Consider the following 24,424-nt stretch of genomic DNA (forward strand, 5'->3'; position numbering starts at 1 on the left):
TCTTGACTATCTAGCAAGCAGCTTCCTTGCACACCATGCCTTCTTTCTCTAGGATTTGATCTTACTATCTCAGGAAATGGGTTTCTAATGGTGAATCCCATTCCCAGGTCTCCAGAAACTGTCTAAGTACTTTTTTGGCTAGAGAAATTATGTTTTAAAATTATTATGCAGCTTCTTTTCATTTATGTTGTATTAATTGTTAGTTTTGCACTCATTATAATAGCATTGAAGAAACTAATTTAATATGCATGGAATTTATTATGATGCTTAATCTAGGTGATGGTAAGTAGGTACCATGCTTGTTTTACTGACTGAGGTGATAATGACTTACCATCTGACTGTGACATTATTGCAGGATATTGCAGTGGTTTGCTATTGCTTTCTGTAGCTCACAGCATCTCATCATCCTTGGTGGTTTCCCATCCAGATAACAGCAAAGCCTAACCCTGCTTTGCTTCTAAGATATGATAGGTTTGGGCTCACTATGGTGGTGTTGCTAGGGTTAACATAGGTTGTCTTGTTAAATACATGATTCAAATACCTAACTTTTATTTGCCTTATGTAGAAAAGTAAGCTAGATTATTTATTAAAAGCAACCATAATAATATGATTTCAAATAAAATATTTACTATTACTTAAAGACAATTCCTTGGTACTTTATAAAGTTTCTGTTGTGCTATTGATCACATTCCTTGACTTTTCTAGGCCTTAGGACTGTGTATTCCTCCCTTAGTTTATCATTTACAGGATGATCTCATGCCCCAAATGCCTGAGAAAAAGTCAACACTAGTTACTACATGGATAGTTCTCAGGCCAGCATTTCATTTGTTCCATACATTTACTATTTATTGAAAATTTTTTATTTTATTCCCAATTGTTGCATTAGCAAAGTTGAAATAACTGGTGGTAAGGTGTAAAATGTTATTATGAAACACTTTGAAGTGAAGGCAACAGTACCTGCTTTTTATCCACGGCCATACCAGCCCAGTCCACCTGTTACGAAAGATAAACATGGCTTTACTTACAGTGGAAGGCAAAGGAGGATTTTCTTCCAAGGAAATAGGAAAAATGTTAAGTTCTGCAGCTACCCAGCATGGCAACCCTGTCCAGTTTTCCAAGAAAATGTTTCAGAGCCGTTAAAGAAATCTGCTTTACATAAGGTAAGTTTGAAGTGTATGAAATTCTTTTCATTCCTTCTTTGTCTTATTTTCGGGCATCAGGAAAGTGAACGCTAGAGACATTCTGTCTAAAGTGTAACTACGGTATATGATAAAAAGCAAACAATGTAATTTAAATAAAGTTATGTTCAGCTGATTCTGAATTCACTCTTCTTTTTTTCTTATTTACATGAAGCCAGTAAAATATCGTGGCCAGTTTTCAACTAGCTTGTAGCACGCAGGTACTTTTACTGTACATATTTGCAGCCATTTTCAAAGAGGTAGTTTCTCTTGAAAAATTAGTGAGCATGGAGTATGCATACTTAAAATGCTCATATATTTTTCTCCTGCTATTTCTGTGGATGGCGGAAAGGTATCAAGTAGCAGACATACATTTAGAAATCCCATGTAAACATGCTGTTTTCCTCCTTCAACCTAAACACCCACCCAGGAATGCCTCTTTTTAAAATGGCTAGACATACATGTGCTTCTGAAGCTAATGCCTACTGTTAGGCAGAGGAGGGTAATTTTCAGAAAGACCGGTCTACCGGGGTAAATGATTTAGAAAATTGTTCTCATAATGTTCCAATCTGAACTTCCTGCAAGGGTGCTTGCTTTGCTAGGCAGGGGAAACTCTCACTGTATCAGTAGTAGAGATGGGAGGAAGAAGACAGATACTTTAAAAAATTGTGTTTCTCTTAATTTGTATATACACTTTTGAAATTTGCCCTATTTTATGTAATAATTCGGTCACTATACATTATGAATGGATAATGAAATGAAGATTTGTTTAACACACCATTCAAGGTCATTATAAAAACAAAATTATGATGTCTCTTTTACAATCCAGTTATCAAGAGCTGCAAAATTTAGATGGATCCATTTCTAGATAGGATGACTTTTTTCTGAACTATGTGCAGAACTTATGTCCCCAGGAAAAAAATCTAAATTTAAATGCCTCATTATCTACTGACTGAGTGTTAATTTATTTACATTGGAGATACACTGAGGTCAATATTCAAAGTGCGTTTAGTACTATTTATCCATATAAGTATAGGTTATGCAGTTAAGTAGCGGCTGCTGAATATATGCCTACATTCAGTGGCCACTGCTTAGCTGTATAAGACACTCATATAGGTAAAAAGTTAGCTGCATAAGTTGTGGGTGTGTAGTGGGCAGATCAGAGCGGAGCAAGGTAGCCATACAAGTTATGCAACTAATTACTGATAGTCTTAGCCGCATAAGTTATGTAGCTAAGTTGATGATCCATAGAGCAGGTCTAAATTTAGCTGGTTATAAATATACAGCTAAGTGTGGATATATATGTATATATTCAGCGGTTTAGCCAAGCTGCTGAATATACCTTGTAACTTAGGCCTGGATTTTCTAAGTTCGCAGAACTTAGAAAATCCGGCGGTAATGGGGGGCAGGAGCGAAGTGGGGGGTGGGCCTGTGAAAGCTGGCAGCGATTGCACCACCACGGTGTAATCGCTGCCGGCTTTCGCAAACCAATAGCGCCACCGTGAAAGGTGGTGCTCTTGGCCGCGTTACTGACGGCGATAAGGCTCCTTACCTTTTCGCCATCAGGGATGTCTTCGCGGCATCCGCCCCGGTGCTGCCCCGACTCCTCCACTTCCGGTGCAGACGCCGCCCAGAACCCGCCCCTTTTTGCGTGCGATACCTTTGGAAAATGACCCCCTTAGCCGGTTAAGTTATATCTGGCTAAGTTACTTAAACAGCCAGCTTTGAATATTGACCTATGCTGATTTCCATTGTGCTAGTCTAATGGCTCAGTGGAAGTGTTGTATATGGTCATGTGGAGCACTTGGGTTTGATTCCTGGGCCACATCTTTGCTCCTTAGGCTGGCTGGGTCTGGGGATGCTCTGGAGGCAAAATTCACAGCTCCTGAAAGACAGGAGAGAGGGGTGTGTTAGCGAGTATGCAGTGGCAATACCTAATGATCAGATTTAGGGTCCACCTTAACCAGGTTCCAGAAGGAGCCTCAGCTTGTGGCCTCGAGAAGAGGAATCTCGCTGCCATGACTGGGCTGAGTGGGGGCAGTTGGATATATAATAGGGTAAAAATCCTGGGCTAACTGCAAATATTAATAGCACCAGATTTAAATCCCAGCTCCAGCTGAGCTGGAAGCCCAAAGTTGCAGGAGGAAGATGTCGGGCCAAAAAAAAAAAAGACTGACTTTGTAGATTCAGCTTCCCATCATTATTCTATTAGGAATGTGCATGGCTTTTGTATGCATCTGGACCTTGACACATTTCTCTCTGTCTCTTACAGTATTTCTATTTCAATTTTCCAGTTTACAGGCATGGAAGGTGCTGGCTAGGCTACTTTACCAACTACTTATTTTGAAATAATTGCAGTTCATAAATTCCTTCTGACCTATTCAGGGTCTCTGTCTTCCCAAGAGACCCTGAATAGGTTTTCCAGTTAAACTGCAGTGACAATGCAAAACTCTAACCCTCACAGTTAAGGGACTGATTTTCAAAGCTATTAACATGCATAAATTCCTGGTTTTATGTATAAATGGCTCTTGAAAAATAGACTGGATATAGTAGCCAAGTCCCAGCTTCAGACTGGAGGCCCTGGTGCTGCCTTGGAGGAAGAAGGTCTCATGATCAGAGAGCATCAACCTGGTGCAGCAGGAAAGGATCCTGTAACAAGGACCTGTTCTCCAGGTGATGCATTGTACTTTCGCACTGAGGATATCTCCTCAAGGCCTACTGCCCAGGAGGGAAGGGTTATGTTGGCTGTCATAGTTGGTGATTCGATTATTAGGAATGTAGACAGCTGGGTGGCTGGTGGGCGTGAGGATCGCCTGGTAACATGCCTACCTGGTGCGAAGGTGGCAGACTTCACGCGTCACCCAGATAGGATTTTAGACAGTGCTGGGGAGGAGCCGGCTGTCGTGGTACATGTGGGCACCAACGACATAGGAAAATGTGGGAGGGAGGTTCTGGAAGCCAAATTTTGATTCTTAGTTAGAAAGCTTAAATCCCGAACCTCCAGGGTAGCATTCTTTGAAATGCTCACTTTCCACGCGCAGGTCCCTAGAGGCAGGCAGAGCTCCGGAGTCTCAATGTGTGGATGAGACGATGGTGTAAGGAAGAGGGATTCAGTTTTGTAAGGAACTGGGAAACCTTTGGAGAAGGGGGAGTCTTTTCCGAAGGGATGGGCTCCACCTTAACCAGGGTGGAACCAGACTGCTGGCGCTAATCTTTAAAAAGGAGATAGAGAAGCTTTTAAACTGAACAAAAGGGAAAGCCGACAGTGGTTCAGCAGCGCATGGTACAGAGGAGGTATCTTCAAAGGATACTAATGATGCATTTGAATTAGGGCATCCCAACAGTGAGGTTCCAATAATAAGAAAAGTAGCCCAAGTACCTGTAACTAAAAACTCACCTGAGCTAAAAAATTCTAATTTATCCCTATCAATTAAAAAGCAGAATGAACATACAAACAAAAACACACTTTGAAATCTTTGAATACTAATGCCAGAAGTCTAAGAAGTAAGATGGGAGAATTAGAATGTATAGCAGTGAATGATGACATAGACTTAATTGGCATCTCAGAGATATGGTGGAAGCAGGATAACCAATGGGACAGTGCTATTCCTGGGTACATACCGGGAGGTGGTATGGCGCTTTATATCCGGGATGGCAAGGAGTCCAACAGGATAAACACCCTGCATGAGACTAAATGCACATTTGAATCTTTATGGGTAGAAATCCCTTGTGTGTTGGGGAAGGGTTTAGTGATAGAGGTATACTACCGTCCACCTGGCCAAGATGGTGAGACAGACAGTGAAATGCTAAGAGAAATTAGGGAAGCTAACCAAATTGGTAGTGCAGTATTAATGGGAGATTTCAATTACCCCAATATTGACTGGGTAAATGTATCATCGGGATATGCTAGAGAGATAAAGCTCCTGGATGGAATAAATGATAGCTTTATGGAGCAATTGGTTCAGGAACCGATGAGAAAGGGAGCAATTTTAGAACTAATTCTCAGTAGAGCACAGGATATGGCGAGAGGGGTAACGATGGTGGGGCCGCTTGGCAATAGTGATCATAATATGATCAAATTTGAATTAATGCCTGGAAGGGGGACAGTAAGCAAATCCATGGCTCTAGGGCTAAACTTTTGAAAGGGAAACTTTGATAAAATGAGAAAAATAGTTAGAAAAAACTGAAAGGAGCAGCTACAAAGGTAAAAAGTGTGGAAGAGGCATGGACATTGTTAAAAAATACCATCCTAGAAGCACAGTCCAGATGTATTCCACACATTAAGAAAGGTGGAAGGAAGGCAAAACAGTTACCGGCATGGTTAAAAGCAGAGGTGAAAGAGGCTATTTCAGCCAAAAGATCTTCATTCAAAAATTGGAAGAAGGATCCAAAAGAAGGAAAAAGGATAAAGCATAAACATTGGCAAGTTACATTTAAGACATTAATAAGACAGGTTAAGAGAGAATTTGAAAAGAAGTTGGCCATAGAGGCAAAAACTCACAGTAAAAGCTTTTTTAAATATATCCGAAGCAGAAAGCCTGCGAGGGAATCATTTGGACCATTAGACGATTGAGGAGTTAAAGGGGCACTTAGAGAAGATAAGGCCATCGCGGAAAGATTAAACAATTTCTTTACTTCGGTGTTTACTGATGATGTTGGGGAGGTACCCGTTCCAGAGAAGATTTTCATGGGTAATGATTCAGATGGACTGAACCAAATCACGGTGAACCTAGAAGATGTGGTAGGCCTGATTGACAAACTGAAGAGTAGTAAATCACCTGGACCGGATGGTATACACCCCAGGGTTCTGAAGGAACTTAAAAATGAAATTTCAGATCTATTAGTAAAAATGTGCAACCTATCATTAAAATCATCCATTGTACCTGAAGACTGGAGGGTGGCTAATGTGACCCCAATATTTAAAAAGGGCTCCAGGGGTGATCCAGGAAACTACAGATCAGTTAGCTTGACTTCAGTGCCAGGAAAAATAGTGGGAGGTATTCTAAATATCAAAATCACAGAACATATAGAAAGACATGGTTTAATGGAACAAAGTCAGCATGGCTTTACCCAATGCAAGACTTGCCTCACAAATCTGCTTCATTTTTTTGAAGGGGTTAATAAACATGTAGATAAAGGTGAACTGGTAGATGTAGTGTATCTGGATTTTCAGAAGGAATTTGACAAAGTTCCTCATGAGAGGCATCTAGGAAAAGTAAAAAGTCATGGGATAGGTGGTGATGTCCTTTCATGGATTACAAACTGGCTAAAAGACAGGAAACAGAGAGTAGGATTAAATGGACAATTTTCTCAGTAGAGGGGAGAGGGCAGAGGAGTGCCTCAGGGATCTGTATTGGAACCCATGCTTTTCAATATATTTATAAATGATCTGGAAAGGAATACGATGAGTGAGGTAATCAAATTTGCAGATGATACAAAATTATTCAGAGTAGTTAAATCACAAGCAGATTGTGATAAATTTCAGGAAAAGCTTGTGAGACTGGAAAATTAGGCATTCAAATGGCAGATGAAATTTAATGTGGATAAGTGCAAGGTGATGCATATAGGGAAAAATAACCTATGCTATAGTTACACAATGTTAGGTTCCATATTAGGAGTTACCACCTTAGAAAGAGATCTAGGCGTCATCAGTTCAGTGTGCTGTGGCAGTCAAAAAAACAAACAGAATGTTGGGAATTATTAGAAAGGGAATGGTGAATAAAACGAAAAATGTCATAATGCCTCTGTATCGCGCCATGGTGAGACCGGACCTTGAATAATGTGTACTATTCTGGTCGCCGCATCTCAAGAAAGATATAGTTGCGATGGAGAAGGTACAGAGAAGGGTGACCAGAATGATAAAGGGGTTGGAACAGCTCCCCTATGAGAAAAGACTAAATAGGTTAGAGCTGTTCAGCTTGGAGAAGAGACACCTGAGGGGGGCTATGATAGAGGTGTTTAAAATCGTGAGAGGTCTAGAACGGGTAAATGTGAATCGGTTATTTACTCTTTCGGATAATAGAAGGACTAGGGGGCACTCCATGAAGTTAGCATGTAGCACATTTAAAACTAATCGGTGAAAGTTCTTTTTCACTCAACACACAATTGAATTCTGGAATTTGTTGCCAGGGGATGTGGTTAGTGCAGTTAGTGTAGCTGGGTTTAAAAAAGGATTGGATAAGTTCTTGGAGGAGAAGTCTATTACCTGCTGTTAATTAAGTTGACTTAGAAAATAGCCACTGCTATTACTAGCATCAGTAGCATGGGATAGATTTAGTTTTTGGGTACTTGCCAGGTTCTTATAGTTTGGATTGGCCACTGTTGGAAAAAGGATGCTGGGCTTGATGGACCCTTGGTCTGACCCAGTATGGCATGTTCTTACGTATATGTAAAAGTACACGCATAACCTGGTATCGTGTGTACTTTCATGTAAACTATAGAGGCAGTTCCAGGGGGTGGCATTGGAACTCCACGTATATGTTTTGATTTTAAAAAGTAGGAGGTGAATTTTAAAAGAGTTGCGCGCATAAAAATGAGCACACCCACACACACAAATAGCACATTTTCATCAAGTGCTATTTCATAAATCTCAAACATACACGCACAAATAATGGTGCATGGATAAATTAGCTCATATAAAAAAAAAGGGAGTGCAAGGGGTGGGCTGGGGGTGTTCCAGGGCGGGGCCAAATTACACATGTAAGGTGCTGTTTTAGAACCTGTTAAAGTGACGTGTACAGCTGTTACCTGCACATATTTTCACCTGATAATTATCAGGTCGATACTGTAACGTGCGGTTGAAGATTTCCCGTCTGTAACGTGCTGGGAGCGCACAATTCGGACGCGTAAGGCGATCCAGCGATACAGTCTCCAGTTTCACGCGTCCTTAGCGCTTCTTAAAATAGACGCATAACCCTTTCCGCACGCAGCATGTATATGATATGTAAATGAACGAATTAGCTGTATAATGAAGGAATTAGCTATTCCCCTCCGATACTGTGACGCGCGCTCAGATTATCTCCTTTGTAACCCGCTATTTTTCCGCGTCCTTAACCTGTTAGTTTACCACCTACCCTCTACTTGGTGTTAGTGTGGTGTTAGTGTGGTGTTCGAAAATTAAAACGGGAATAAAGTGTAAAAAATGGGGGCGATTTCGGCGCTCAAGGCCCCGTCCGGTCTCCGGTGCAGCCCCAGTCCTGTCCCCTCCTCCCGAAGCAAAAAAAAAAAAAACCGAAAAAGTAGCAAGGCTCGGGCCTGCTACGGTAGTCCCTTCTCCCTTCTCCTCTCCTCCCGATTTCGGCGCTCAAGGCGGCCGGGTGGGCGTGCATTCATCCAGGCAGAGGGAGCCGGCGGCGAAAGCGGCCTCCGGCTCCCTCTGCCTGGATGAATGCACGGCCCCCGCCGGCAGTGAATGAATGCCCATGCGATTTCGGCGCTCAAGGCCCCGTCCGGTCTCCGGTGCAGCCCCAGTCCTGTCCCCTCCTCCCGAAGCAAAAAAAAAAAAACCCCGAAAAAGTAGCAAGGCTCGGGCCTGCTACGGTAGTCCCTTCTCCCTTCTCCTCTCCTCCCGATTTCGGCGCTCAAGGCGGCCGGATGGGCGTGCATTCATCACGCCTTGAGCGCCGAAATCGCACGGGCATTCATTCACTGCCCGCAGGGGCCGTGCATTCATCCAGGCAGAGGGAGCCGGAGGCCGCTTTCGCCGCCGGCTCCCTCTGCCTGGATGAATGCACGCCCACCCGGCCGCCTTGAGCGCCGAAATCGGGAGGAGAGGAGAAGGGAGAAGGGACTATCGTAGCAGGCCCGAGCCTTGCTACTTTTTCGGGTTTTTTTTTTTTTTTGCTTCGGGAGGAGGAGACAGGACTGGGGCTGCACCGGAGACCGGACGGGGCCAGGGCAGGTGAGCGGGGGCTGGGGGATAGTTTGCCGAGCATCGGGAACATAACTGTCCACTTCCTGGTACCTGTCATTTCAAATGTCATTTGAAATGACATTTGAAATGACAGATACCAGCGCGGCCGTGAAGCGTTAGGCCCGCGAACCCAGGATACTGTATAGGTGCTCTATACAGTAAAATGGGTTGCGCGGGCCTAACGCTTGCCTAAGGCTTCGCAGCCGCGGCATGCATTTGCATGCAATTTGAAGAGAGTATCGAGCGGTAGGTGAAGAGAACTGTGCGTGCGGGGAACGAGGGTGCGCCTGACATTGCCGCACTGTTTCTACCGCGGCCTTAGAGTATCGATCTGTATCTGGTGTACATCAGAATAGCATTCTTTATAGCCAAATGCTAACTGGGTGAGGGTCTGGGTGAACTAGTGGAAGTTGAGGCTGAAGAACCTGGGCAAACTGGTGGACTAATTGGTAAAACTGGTAATTTCCTTCATGAGCATGAGCACATATTCTAAAATTTAAAAATTTACACACATAAAAGCAAAGGAAAATATGCAAGTTAAATTTCCTTGTGTAAATGATTAATAATTAGGAGCTCAAATATGCATGCGTAGAAGATCTGCACCACTTATCCAGATAAGTCTTAAAAGTGCTACTTAGGATAAGTAAGATAGCTTGTAAACCGAGGTGATGTTTTTAACGTGCCGCGGTATATAAAAAATGTCACTAAATAAATAAATAAATAAATAAGTCCTCAAATGCTAGTTATCCAGATATCTTTGTTATCTGGCTAAGTAGGGCTTTTCTTTTTCTTATCTGGCTGTCTTACTCAGCCAGAAAAGTGTTAAATACTGCTGCTTAGCTGGGTAAGTAGCTCTTTTTGTTACTTTTCTGTCTTTTGCAGTCACTTAGCTGGTTAATGCAGAGTTGATTACCTGTAACAGGTGTTCTCCGAGGACAGCAGGATGTTAGTCCTCACACATGGGTGACATACTCAGATGGAGCCTCAAGATGGAAAACGTATGTCAAAATTTTAGAAATTTGACTTGCCACACTGGGCATACCCAGCATGCCCTATACTATGTGTCCACACGGGGTCCTTTTTCAGTCTTATAACAAAGAATTAGACATAAATCAAAATATAGGAGAAACCCAACTCCATGGGGTGGTGGGCAGGTTTCATGAGGGCTAACATCCTGCTATCATCAGAGAACACCTGTTACAGGTAAGCAACTCCATTTTCTCCAAGGACAAGCAGGATGGTAGTCCTCACACATGAGTGAATCTCTAGCTACAGGCTGTCCCCCAACCTAAAACAGGGAACAATAGACACCTAACCAGGTGCCAACCGGCACAACAATGGTGTTGTTGGTAACAAGAGGGGGAAAAACAGCCTGAATTCAAACGAGTCCAAGGCGGGAGAGAGTTGGATTCTACACCTCAAACAGATTCTGAAGGACAGATTGACCAAATCTACTATCGTGTCAGCCATCCCTATCCAAGCAATAGGGCGATTTGAATGAGTGGAGAGAACTCCACGTCACAGCTTTGCAGATCTCCTCCACGGGAACTGCTTGCAAGTGGGCCACCAACAATGCTAAGGCAAAGACAGAATGAGCCTTGATATGACCCCCAAGATGCAGTCGCGCCTGGGCATAACAGAAGGAGATGCAATCTGCTAGCCCATTCAATAGTTTCTGCTTGGCATCAGCAATGCGTAACCTATTTTTATCAAAAGAAACAAAAAGTCTAGGGGCTTCTGTCCGCTTCAGATAGAAGGCTAAGGCTCGCTTGCAGTCCAAACTGCAGGGCTCGTTTATCTTTGTGTGAATAGGGCCTGGGAAAGAATGTTGACTGGACAATGGACTGGTTAAGATGAAGGTCCATCACCACCTTGGGCAGGAACTTAGGGTGCGTATGCAAGACCACCCTGTAATGATAAAACTTAGTGTAAGGTGGATAAGTTACTAAGGCCTGAAGCTCATTGTCCCTGTGCACTGAGGTGACTGCAACCAAAAATATGATCTTTCAGGTCAGGTACTTCAGGTCAAGGTGCACAGCAGCTCAAGAGGAGGTTTTGTCAGCTGAGCTAACACCATGTTGAGGTCCCAAGACCCAGCAGGAGGCCTTAGGGGAGACTTCAATTGAAGCAGGCCCCACATAAAACATACAACTATAGGTTGTACAGAGATGGGCATACCATCTACACTGTGGTGGTAATGCACCAATTGCACTCAGATGAACTCTTAACAGAGTTGGTTTTCAAGCCAACTTCTGATAGGTGTAGAAGATAATCAAGCAGGTTTTGTGTGATGTAGGAGAACGGATCTAGTGCTCTCTGCTCACACCACATGGAAAATCTCCTCCGCTTCAGGACATAGGACCTTCTAGTGCAAGGCTTTCTAGAAGCCTCCAGCACCTGAGACATATCTTCTAAAAGATTGAGTGGTTGCAAAACTAACCTATCAACATCTAGGTTGTGATCGACAGGGCCTGGAGGTTGGATTGTCTCAACCTGCCTCGATCTTGAGTGATGAGATCTGGGGAAGCCTCCAGACTGATTGGCCTCTGAATGGACAATTCCTGCAGGAGTGGAACCAGACCTATCTCAACCAATAAGGAGCGATGAGGATCATAGTCCCTTTGTCCTCACGAAGCTACAAGAGAGTCTTCGCTACTAAGGGAATTAGAGGATACGCGTACAGAAGATCTGTGTCCCAATGCCGGGCAAAGGCATCTGATGCTGGTTTTCCATCTGTCCTGTACAGAGAGTAGAACCGAAGTACCTTTCTGTTGCAAGGGAACACGAAGAGATCCACGTGTGGGCTCCCTCAGAGGTGGAATATCTGATATGCAACCCCTTGGTCCAGAGATCACTCATGGGGTAAAAGGCACAATTCAGTCTGTCCACTAACATGTTCTCTGCTTTGGCTAGGTACATAGCGCTGAGCATCATCCTGTGGGACAGGGCCTATGACCAGATCTGCACCACTTCCTGACACAGGAGATATGACCCCGTACCTCCATGCTTGTTGACATAACTGTTATTGTTTGTAAGGATTTGGGTGGAACCCTGGACTCTCTGGCTGCTGATCAAGCCCAAGGGGGGAAGTCCCGTGAGGGGCAACAGGTCAGGCACAGCTATAGGACACACACACAGATCTTTTATTAAACAGTATTGAGGAGCCACCAGAGGTGGTGGTAGTGAGCAGGAATGTAGCCCAGCTGGGCTTGTAGTCCCTCAGGCTCTGGAACAGCGATCCCACAATGGCTGTGCTATAGTGGAGAGAAACTGAGATCGTGAGTACAAGCAATATATGCAGGGTTCAGGAATAGAGCCTCATTGGTATAGTACTCACACAGCGGTCTCTTGGTATGGAGCACTGTTGCTGAAGTAAAGGCAGGCCCTCGAGGAGTGAGTACCTGGTTCCAGGGAACAGCTCTGAGAGAAATAGATGGTAACTCACTTATGGTATAGGCAGCGGTGTCTTCCAGGCAGAAGAGAAGTCCAGGTAGCGAGTCCAGGAACATGGGCCCTCGAGGAGCGAGTACCGGTTCCAGACAGCGACCTGAAAGAGAAGAGAGAGAGGCCCCCGAGGAGCGGGTACCCTAAATAGAGTAGTCCAATAGTGGAGGCAGAGTAGCTAGGTACGGAGAGCAAATCCTATCCTTTAGGAAACCTTTGCTAACTCGACGGCTAGCAATCGTGTAGGCTATTTATATCCGGGATGCGTGATGTCTTCACAGGAGGACGCCCCTGAGATTCGCGCCAAAGAAGGTACTTAAGAAAATAAGAACATAAGAAGTTGCCATGCTGGGTCAGACCAAGGGTCCATCAAGCCCAGCATCCTGTTTCCAACAGAGGCTAAACCAGGCCACAAGAACCTGGCAATTACCCAAACACTAAGAAGATCCCATGCTACTGATGCAATTAATAGCAGTGGCTATTCCCTAAGTAAACTTGATTAATAGCCGTTAGTGGACTTCTCCTCCAAGAACTTATCCAAACCTTTTTTGAACCCAGCTACACTAACTGCACTAACCACATCCTCTGGCAACAAATTCCAGAGCTTTATTGTGCATTGAGTGAAAAATAATTTTCTCTGATTAGTCTTAAATGTGCTACTGCTAACTTCATGGAATGCCCCCTAGTTCTTCTATTATTCAAAAGTGTAAAGCAGGGCCTTTACTTGAAGCAGGGCCACGTGGTACGTGCGCCTTCAGGCAACTGGACAGCATGGCAGGAGGCAGCGCCCAAGCCAGACCGGGGACGCCGGAGAGGACGGCTGGCAGACGCCGCAGTAGCCAAATGTCCGTCAACCGCAGGAGGAGTTGCCAAAGAGGTAAGGAGGGCGGAGTGGAGACGTCGGGCAGCGACAGTCGAAACAGTACCCCCCTTCAAAAGGCGGTCTCCTCTTCGGGTACCAGGTTTAGGTTTAGAAGGATGCGCGAGATGAAATAGATGGAGCATCTCTTTATCAAGGATGTTAGCCTGAGGCTCCCAAGAGTTTTCTTCGGGGCCGAAACCTTCCCAAGAAAGAAAGTATTCAAATGTTTTGTCTCGTCTTCGGACATCAAGAATCTCTTCAACCTTGAATTCTAGGTTGTCTTCTGCATTGACAACAGGTGGTTCCTGAGTTTTGGAAGAGAATTCACTGAGAATGAGCAGTTTCAAGAGTGATACGAGAAAAGCGTTGTGGATGTTGAGTCCAGGTGGTAGCTTCAGACTGTAAGTGATGTTGCCAAGACGTCGGAGGATTGGAAATGGTCCAACGTAGCGAGGAGTGAACCGAGTGGAGGGTAACTTCAGTCTGAGATGTTTGGTAGATAACCAGACTTTATTTCCAGGTTTGAAGACAGGCACTTGAGAATGGTGAGCGTCATAGAACATTTTAGCGCGGTCACTCGCTTTGTTTAGCATGTCTTTCGTCTGAGTCCACAGGTTATGGATTTCATCAGCAGTAGCTTGAGCTGCTGGGGATGTCACTGAGAGCTTCAGTGGAAGTGGTGGTGTTGGAGAGCGTCCATATACCACTTCAAAAGGTGTTGATCCAGTTGATGTTGCTGGATGAGAGTTGATGGCGAATTCAGCCCATGGTAACAGTTCGGCCCAGTTATTCTGACGGGAACTGACGTAGGCACATATGAACTGTTTTAAAGTTCTATTCATCCGTTCTGTTTGGCCATTTGATTGCGGATGATAGGCTGAAGTGTAGTCTAGAGAGATGTCAAATAACTTGCACAAGGCCCTCCAGAATCTTGCCGTAAATTGAGATCCTCGGTCTGAGACAATGTGTCTTGGTAGGCCTTGAAGGCGAAATATGTGCGATATGAAGAGCTTTGCAAGCTCCAAGGCTGAAGGTAAGCCAGGCAGCGCCACGAAATGGACCATCTTGCTGAAGCAATCGACTGTTACTCAGATGGTATTCATTCCTCCGGAAGGGGGTAAATCGACTACAAAATCAGTAGCGATGTTTGACCAGGGCTGCTCTGGAACTGGCAGTGGTTGCAGCAAACCCCACGGTTGGCCAGAAGCAGGTTTGTTCTTGGCACAGTTGGTACAGGATGCCACATAGAACAGGGTATCCTTCTTGATCGTAGGCCACCAATATAACTTCTGGATCTTGAGCAGGGTACGGCATTGACCAGGATGGCCAGCCAGCTTGGAATCGTGCGCCCAAAAGAGCACTTTCTTCCTGAGGTGTTTAGATACGATGGTCTTACCAGCGGGCACAGAATGTGTAGTCGCCAAGATGACTTTCTTCGGGTCAATTATGTGCTGAGGTTCTTCAGGCACATCCTCCAAGAGAAAGGAGCGTGTCAAGGCATCAGCTCTGGTATTTCTGTCTCCGGGGCAATACTTAAGCACAAAGTCGAAACTAGGGATTTGAATCGGGCTTCGTACGATTGAAAATATCGTTGATATTTTCAAAATCGTCAGAAATCGGGGGCTCCCCTGAAACGATAGGAAAACCCCTCGATATTGATCGTGGGGGTTCTCTTATCGTTTTGGGGGAGGGCGGGAAAAACGGCACACAAAAATAACCCCTAAACCCACCCCGACCCTTTAAAACTAATCCCTTTGTTTCCCCCACCCTCCCGACCCCCCCAAAAACATTTTACAGGTACCTGGTGGTCCAGTGGGGGTCCCGGGAGCGATCTCCCGCTCTCGGGCCGTCGGCTGCTACTAATCAAAATGGCGCCGATGGCCTTTGCCCTTACCATGTGACAGGGTATCCGTGCCATTGGCCGGCCCCTGTCACATGGTAGGAGCACTGGATGGCCTGCGCCATTTTTAAAGGTAATGATACTCTTGAACTCCTGGAGCATGGCAGCCCTCCAGTAATGAACAGTACCCTTGACAGAGAATGGAAAGAACCCACTTGTCTGAGGTTATATTGGGCCACTGGTTCACAAAGAACCACAGCCTGCCCCAGACTGGCAGATCCTTCACCCCAGGTATGGGTAACTGGACTACGCTCACTATGACACAGTCAAAACCCCGTCCCTAGAGTTGTCTGAGGCGCCATATGGGCCCTGGGAGCTCCCTACTGCCTGGAATGGCCGCGGGAACTCTGATGCTGCTGATTGGAGCAAGGGGGCAGAGGATAGTACTTCCTCTGGTGAAATAAAGACTTCTTTTACACCAATCTCACTGACCTCCTTGCAGAGGAAGACAGGTCCAGAGTGCTGGAGAGTTGTTGGAAGGTTTCATGGTGGGCCAGAGCTAGACCAATGCATCCTTCACCCTATCTCTGAAGAGATTCTCCCCAGTATATGGCACATCAGCAAGTTTTTCCTGTACCTCTGGTCGGAGATCCAAGGCCTGCAGCTATGCCATTCTGTGGGCACTGGGGCCCTCAATGCCATTTCGAAAACATCGAAGAAGAGGTGAAATAAATGGGAGGCAAGATAAAAATCGATGGCAATGGGTGGCGATGCCAGGTTGGCACCAAAGCACTTCCGCCATGGGGAATCAACTGTGAAAGAAAACTTACCAATAGACTGCGAAAACCCTTAACTTAAAGAAAACTTACCAATAAACTGCGAAAACCCTTGCCTCTTCTCGCCCTCCCTCTCCCGGCATCTGCCGCGTCTTGTCCCCTCCTCTGCTGGGGCTCCCAAGGCCAATCGGGGCAAGAGCCTGCTCGCCGGATAGCGGTGAGCCGTGCAGAGGAGGACATCGGAAACGCAGAGAAAAAATAAAAAAAATGAATGAGAGACAGCAGAAACACAAGGAAAGGAAGCCGACCAACTCATGCGGTGAGTGCCGCGCCCCCTGAGAGGCTCTAGGCCTATCAGATAGCGCCGGGAAGGGATTTAAATCTCCGCGCCTCCCAGTGGCGTCCCTCTTCTCGCCCTCCCGCTCCCGGCATCTGCCGTGTCTCGTCCCCTCCTCTGCTGGGGCTCCCGAGGCACAATTGGAGCAAGAGCCCGCTCGCCGGACAGCGGCGAGCCGTGCAGAGGAGGACATCGGAAACGCACAGAAAAAAATTTAAAAAACGAACGAGAGACAGCGGAAACACAAGGAAAGGAAGCCGACCAACTCACGCGGTCAGTGCCGCGCCCCCTGAGAGGCTCTAGGCCTATCAGAAAGCGCCGGGAAGGGATTTAAATCTCCGCGCCTCCCAGTGACGTCGCGCGCCCGAAGGAGCGCGACATAAGGGGCCTGCCACTTAGCGCGCCCCTTGGAGAGCCCCAGGACCAAGGGCCTCTCCCTATCACAGTCAGCGCTAACATTTACACCAAAACTTCCAACTCCAACTCTCGCAAAACCCTCCCAGGCATCCATTCAACCTCTTCAAACGTCCATCCAGCTTCCACCAGCATCCGCCCATCCTACTTAAACCTCACCTTCACTCATCCTGATCTCAACCTGACATCAGCCAACCGCATCCAGGCTTTATCGAGCACTCACCCTATCTACATCCAGGATTCATCCTAACATCATCCGCTTCCATCCAGAACACATCCTGACCTCATTCAACACATCCAACCAGCTCCCATCCTGCCTGCATCCAGCACCCATCAGTTTGCATCCAGCATTCATCCTGACTGCATCCAGCACCCATCCTGACCACATCCAGCACCCATCCTGACCACATCCAGCACCCATCAGTTTGCATCCAGCATTCAGCCTGACCGCATCCAGCATTCAGCCTGTCTGCATCCAGCATTCATCCTGACTTCATCTGCACTCATTCAGCACTCATTCTAACCCATCCAGCACTCATCCGTATCTCAACAAGAAATCATCCTCATACATTCCCCTTAATCAACTGTACTACTCTTACAGACCTCATCCAACTATCATCACACAAAACTCCAGCGACAGCCTATTCCTTCACTCCTCCAGACCTCGTCCCAAAATCCTCCTCCCTCCCTCCCGTCCATAAACATCATCTCCAAACTACCACACTTAGCCCACAACACCAAGACCAGAGGATCGTTCGAGCACCCCAAGAAACTCCAATCAACCCAATCATGGATTCACCCCCCAACGTGACTCATCAGAAAAGAAACAGATACCTGATTAACATCCTTACAAATCGACAACACCAAGATACAACTGAAGAACAACGAAAGGACCTCGGAATCTGGATCGACAACGAACTAAGCTTCAAAAAGAACATCACAACGAAAACCAAAGAAGGCTTTCATAAACTTCACATACTCAAACATCTTAAACTGCTACTACACCAACAAGATTTCAGAACCATCCTGCAATCGCTTATCTTCACCAGCCTCGATTACGGCAACACACTCCTGACTGGCCTTCCAAAATCCACACTTAAACTGCTCCAATTGTTACAGAATGCCGCAGCCAGAGTACTAACCGGCAAAAGAAAAATCAGACCACATCACCCCTGTGTTGAAAAGTCTTCACTGGCTACCGGTCGAACAAAGAATCGAATTCAAAACTTTAACAATACTGCACAACGCAATTTACAAAGCAGACAACACCGCTTTCGATAACATGATTCAAATACACAGATCACAATGAATGACGAGAACCTCCAAAAAACTACACCTACCCACTCTTCATTCAGCAAAGCTTTCCAACACTAGGAACAGAGCCTTCTCAATCGCGGGACCGAAATTATGGAACTCCATACCAGATCACCTAAGCACACTCAGCGACTTCAAAACATTCAAGAAGGAAATCAAAACATGGTTATTCAGACAGTCATGTCCAGATGGAGTTGGCTAAGCCAAACACCACCACAGACTCCTGAAAAAGTGATTATTCCTGTTCAATCATGCTTGACTCTGACCGAACCCCTATATATATTCCTCACGCCCCTCCCCCAACCCCACCCTAGAAAGAGAATCCCAAACCACTCATGTTATTTTGTTACATACATAGCAATACTTAAGTGTACATTGTTTGGTACACTACCCGCACACTGCATAACCTATGTTTATTCTGTTTTTGTTGCTTGTTTGTAGTGTGTAATAAGGATTTCAGTTAATAAGTCAATTGGTTATATTGTCCATTATCTGTATTAAGTTGTTAAAATGTAAACCGGAGTGAAGGCAGCTTGCTATACCTCGGTATATAAAAGTCTTCAAATAAATAAATAAACTAGGAATACTAAGGGGAAGAACGAGAGGGACCAGTGTCGAATGCAGGTGGCTACTGTAAAGAAAATTGCGTTACAGCAAAAAAGGGAAAAGTTTTCCAGAAATAGCCAAAAAGGCCAAAAAATAGCTCATTAACCGTGATGCTGCAGCTCCGCAGAAAAAGAGTGACTGAAGAGGGACCCTGCATGGACACATGGTATAAGGCATGCTGGGCATGTTCAGTGTGGCAAATCAAAGCTCTAGAAAATTTGACATTTCTGTGTCAGGGCTCCATCTGATGATGTCACCCATATGTGAGACCTATCATCCTGTTTTTCCTCGGAGAAGTAAAAACGTATCCCATTATGTTGAAAGTACATACCGCGTATCTTTTAGATATCGAACATGATGTTGGGTAGATTTATGTGTATAATATATAGTATGTACATAACATATAATGTGCACGCGTGTCCATATAGCTGTGATTATGGGTGCGCTCACACATGTTTTAAAGTTGTTCTCTCTGGGGCGGATTTTAAAACGAGCGCGAATAGCCTACTTTTGTTTGCGCTCCAGGCGCAAACAAAAGTACGCTGGATTTTAGTAGATACGCGCGGAGCTGCGCGTATCCGCTAAAATCCTGGATCGGCGCGCGCAAGGCTATCGATTTCGTATAGCCGGCGCGCGCCGAGCCGCGCAGCCTACCCCCGTTCCCTCCAAGGCCGCTCCGAAATCGGAGCGGCCTCGGAGGGAACTTTCCTTTGCCCTCCCCTCACCTTCCCCTCCCTTCCCCTACCTAACCCACCCGCCCGGCCCTGTCTAAACTCCCCCCTTACCTTTGTTGGGGGATTTACGCCTCCCAGAGGGAGGCGTAAATCCCCGCGCGCGAGCGGGCCTCCTGCGCGCCGGGCCGCGACCTGGGGGCGGGTACGGAGGGCGCGGCCACGCCCCCGGACCGCCCCGGGCCGTAGCCATGCCCCCGAAACGCCGCGACGACCGGGCCCGCCCCTCGACACGCCCCCCTCGGAGAACCCCGGGACTTACGCGAGTCCCGGGGCTCTGCGCGCGCCGGGAGGCCTATGTAAAATAGGCTTCCCAGCGCGCAGGGCCCTGCTCGCGTAAATCCGCCCGGTTTTGGGCGGATTTACGCGAGCAGGGCTCTGAAAATCCGCCCCTCTGTGCGTAAGTTAACCCATGTAAGTTACACTCTCCAAAGTGGAGGTGTAATTTTGTGTGAGTTATTCTAGACATGTGCCAGTCCAATTACCTGAGCATTTCAAAGCAAAGTTCTCTGAATAGGTTTGCTTTGAAAATGCTGGTTTAAGGCTACATGTACAAGTTACATGCAGACTGTAGCCCTTCCCTCACAGTTATAAAATTATCTTCCTTGAGGCTGATATTCAAAGTACGTTTAGCAATACTTAGCCAGATAAATATAGCTTATCCAGCTAAGTGGAGGCTGCTGAATATCCGCTTATGCTCAGCAGCCATCACTTAGTCGGATAATTCACTTATCTGGTTAGGATGATAGCCAGATAATCAATGGGACAGCAGTGGGCAGATTGGGTAAGCGCTACTTATCCAGTTAAGTAAATTGGATAAGTTAGAATTGCTTTAAAGTTGGTCTAACTTAGTCAGATATACGGTAACTTTCCCAGCTAAGTAGCGACTTTTATGCGAATATTCAGCGGTATAGCCATGCTGCTGAATATCCCTTGAAACTTAGCTGGCTAAGTTAAATCTGGATAAGTTACATACACGGATGGCTTTAAATATTGGGCCCCTTATAACTAAGAGGCCTGTGTACCAAAGATTACATTGAGCCTTAATTTGTCTTACCCTTTTATACCTCTTTGCTCCGATCTGTGTCATTTCTCCCTTATGCTGTCTCTACTCTTCTAAACACAGTCTTTCGGTGGCCCATCATACTCATCAGTCACCATCATTTTTCCATGCCGTCCTGCTCCTGGTACCCTACTTGTCGAACAAATTACCTTACGATATCCAGCTGATGATGACCTGGTTGCTCACTTTTCAATCAAGTCTCAAATCCCACCTCTTTAAACAAACCTTCCATTAATCTCCACTTTCTCATTTCTTTGTACCAATGTAAAATTCTTTAATTGTAATTGCTGTAAAGTACCATGGACTAGGGCAACATATAAGTACCACAAATATACATACATACATATAAAAATAAATCTCAGTTCCCCTGTAATACAGAAAATTGTTACTACTTAAATTTTAAAAATCAAACCTGAGAAATAGAAAAAATTACTAATAGTATTTAAACTAAAATTAATAGGCAGTTTATTTGTTCTTGTGACTTCAAGATGCAACAGTTCTCATTTGTTTTCACTTCTTCAGAGATGAATCAAGTGGTAGCTTTCCGAAGTCAACCTACAGCTGCATGTTAGTAGAGGGATAATCAGACTACAATTAATGGTATCTGAGGCAACTCATCCAGATGTGATGCTTCTTCTGTGTTGATTTTGCTGAATTATGTGGAACAAGCTGCGGGCAAACACAATGGCCTATTAAGGCATACATACTGGTATCCTGGGGCGTTGCTAGGGCCAATCAATGTTGTGCTTCTTCCTGTCATCTTGATTTGGCTAGAGGTAAAACAAGAGATTTCCTGAATATGACAAAAAGGGGGGGGGGGGGAGTGATTTCTGTCATCTTTTATTCATCCTACTTTCATTTATTAGACAGAACATACTGACTGCAGAGAGGCAAATGAATAACTTGAGTGAGAGAAATTTGGATTCATTTAAGGCACCATTATTAACTATTTAAAATATCAACATGCCAGTTCCTTGACTCTGGTTTTTTTTTTTGTCTCTTTCTTTCTTTTTTTTTTTTTTTTGTTCTTATAAATTTTATTTTTGAAGCTATGTTTTTGGAATAAAGGATGCACAATTTCTAATTATGGCCATACTCCCTGTTTTTAAAAGTTTCCTTTTTGGAGTCTAATTTTCAATAATTCATAATATTCATACTTTTTTGTGTAATTTGTTGTGCATTTTAATCCCATATGCATTGCTTTTATAGGCAAGACAAGTCAACCTAAAAAGAAATCCCTTGTAATCACACAAGTTTTGGTTCTGATAATATGGAAATAAAGTTCAATAAAACCAAATAATATTATAAGGTGATAACGTTTTATTGGACTAACTCCGACAACAAAATTATTAATCCATGCATGTGTAAATATGGTTCTGTTAACAAAGATTTTTACACAGTTATGAAAAACAACTTGAAATTTCTAAACTAAGACAGAACCTGGCAAAGAAAGGCATTGCTCCTTAAGTTCCTCTCTGATTAGCATTATATATTCCAAAAGAAAAACAAGAAGAAAGAAGTATCCCATATGTACCACTATTGGAACTGGCTTGCACCTAGACTTTCTTCAGTGTTATCTCTTTATGCAATTTACAGAATGATAGCTGCAGAGTTTGTAATGGCATAATTTTCAAATAGCGAATGGTTCATGCAGGCCCATGAATACATTGTAGCACAAAATGAAAGCCCTGCATGGAATTCCCTTCACTTCACTGTCACTTCCCTGCATCCTTTCTGATGTGGGTAAAAGTACCTACCTACACTGTGACCACTGTGGGTACTTTTACCTGCAGAGGAAGTTGGAAATATTCAGCTAGTATTTTTATTATGGGTAAACAGATGTTTATCTATAGAAAAAGCCTTGAAACTTGTCCCTAAATGAACAACAAAATTACATTCTTTATAGGATGCTTTAGTTTTGAAAAAAGCGTTTAATATAAAATCAATTCTTATTTAATATTTTTAAATATGATACTGTTATTTTAGTAACAACTTCAGATGTTACTGCAGAAATGCAATTCCCAAAGTGATACCAATTCACTGCAATATATGGAGGGTATTCCTGCCCTCCATGCATAACTTGCTGTTTTTTGTGCACACTGAGTGGGTAATTTTATAACAGACTACATACATTTGGGCTGTTATGCATCCAAGTTGTACCAATTTTCAAAACAAACTTACTCATGTATGTTTGCGTTGAAAATCATCCCAGCAAAACCATGTGTACATAATTACATCTGCTATTTGGTAATTGTAGTTTTGCTGGGAATTTATGAGCATACGTTTTAAAATTAAAAAATAATCATGTGAGTTCCCAAGGCTGCCCAAACTTCAAGCCCTGGAATGCCTACCCCTTAGAATAGGATTTGGGAACCTAGAGACTCCACTGCTGCATATACGTGGAGGAAGTCTGAGTTACAACTATGGAAAAAGAAAAAAATCTGGGCATTATTTTGGAGTCTAAATTTGATTGTGAGGCACAGGTGGCTAAGACATTTTAGATGGTTTATGGTGAGTTAAGAGTGGTGAGGAAGCTCTAGCTTTTTCTAGAGGTGAATGGTCTTAAGCAGATGATTCATTTGTTGTCTCATATTTAGCTTATTGTAATGGCTTATTTGTGGGACTTCTGAACATCTTATATGCAACTTACAAATTGCTCAGAATGTGGCTGCTATACTTGTGTTAGGGTGTACCCAGAGAGCCCAACATACACATCAATTGGGAGATGTGCGAATAAGTTGGGCATGCGCACACTGAGCAGATTTTAAAAGCTGCCGAGATATGTGCATATCTCCTGTTGTTCTGCAAGTTGTTCTGCAAGTGGACCCTTGGACTGAGGGGGAGTTGTTGCCACGAGTAGGCAAGGCTGAAGGCTAGCAGAGACCCCGCTGGAGCTTCACCACTACCAGCCTGAGTTCCTCTCAGATTGAGCCTTTGGGTTCCGGGGCCAGCTGGACTTACCTGGGGCCTCGGCAAAGATGGAAGTCCAGAGGAAAGGCAGCTAGCGCTGTTTGTAGTCAGTGTCCAGGCAAAGGTTGTGGCAGGTGGTGTAGTTCTTAGTCGGTGTCCAGGCAAAGATCGTGGCAGGCAGCGTAGCTCATAGTCAGTGTCTGTGACCGGCACGCGCAATAGTACCCCCTCCTCTAAGTCCCCCTCTTGAAGGTTTTGGCTTGCTGGGGTGAGAGGTTGATCAGATTCTTGTCCAATATGTTGGATGCTGGCTCCCAGGTGTTCTCCTCTGGGCCATATCCTTCTCAAGCGAGGAGGTACTCCCATCTTCTCATATCAAATACGTTGCACACCCGATAGGTGATGTTGCTCTCAGAGGCAACCTTTTGCGGTTCAGGTATCTTCCTAGAGGGCCAAGAGAGCACCAGGGGTTTGAGGAGAGAGACATGGAAGGAGCTGTGGATCTTCAAGGAAGAGGGTAGTCGGAGCTGGTAGGTCACAGGACCCAGTTGGCGGATAGAGATGTGAATTGGAACTGAAATCGGATCCGATTCTGGTTCCGATTCACATCTCTATTGGCGGAGCACCGGGAATGGACCAGTATACCATGAAGCTAGCTGCATGGATGGAAGCTTGAGCCGTATGTAACGGGTGCTGAGCCTAACCTCCCTGGGCTTAAACTGTGGAGCCAGTCTACAGTGAGCATTGTCAAATCTCTTGGCTTTGTGCTCAGCTTCTTGAAGCATTTGCTGCATACAATTCCAAAGTAGATGCAGTTCTTGGGCCATCAACTGAGCCGCAGGCAATGGGATGGTCAGTGGCAGTGGCAGAAGGGGAAGTGACCGCCTTCCGTAGATGATTTGAAAGGACGAAGATCTGGTGGCTGAACAAGGATGTGAGTTATAGGAAAACTCTGCCCAGGGAATCAGCGTTGCCCAGACATCCCTGACGAGCGTTGATGTAGGCTCGGAGGAAATGCTTTAGGGTGCGGTTGGTTC

General features: G+C 45.0%; 1 protein-coding gene across 3 annotated transcripts in view; it reads left to right on the forward strand.

Annotated features, from left to right (window-relative positions):
* Positions 1–24,424, forward strand: part of LOC115090504 — a 991,523-nt gene that overhangs the window by 176,467 nt on the left and 790,632 nt on the right. Inside the window, exon 1 of one of the 3 annotated variants that reach the window (XM_029599681.1) lies at positions 806–1,160. The exons of the other annotated variants lie outside the window; for them this stretch is intronic. Within the exon in view, the coding sequence (XP_029455541.1) occupies positions 927–1,160 (234 nt within the window). The 5' untranslated portion in view covers positions 806–926. Of the gene's footprint in view, positions 1–805; positions 1,161–24,424 lie in introns of those variants that run through there. 3 annotated transcript variants of the gene reach the window in all.

Source organism: Rhinatrema bivittatum, chromosome 4 (assembly GCF_901001135.1).
Source record: "Rhinatrema bivittatum chromosome 4, aRhiBiv1.1, whole genome shotgun sequence".
Lineage (NCBI taxonomy): Eukaryota > Metazoa > Chordata > Amphibia > Gymnophiona > Rhinatrematidae > Rhinatrema > Rhinatrema bivittatum.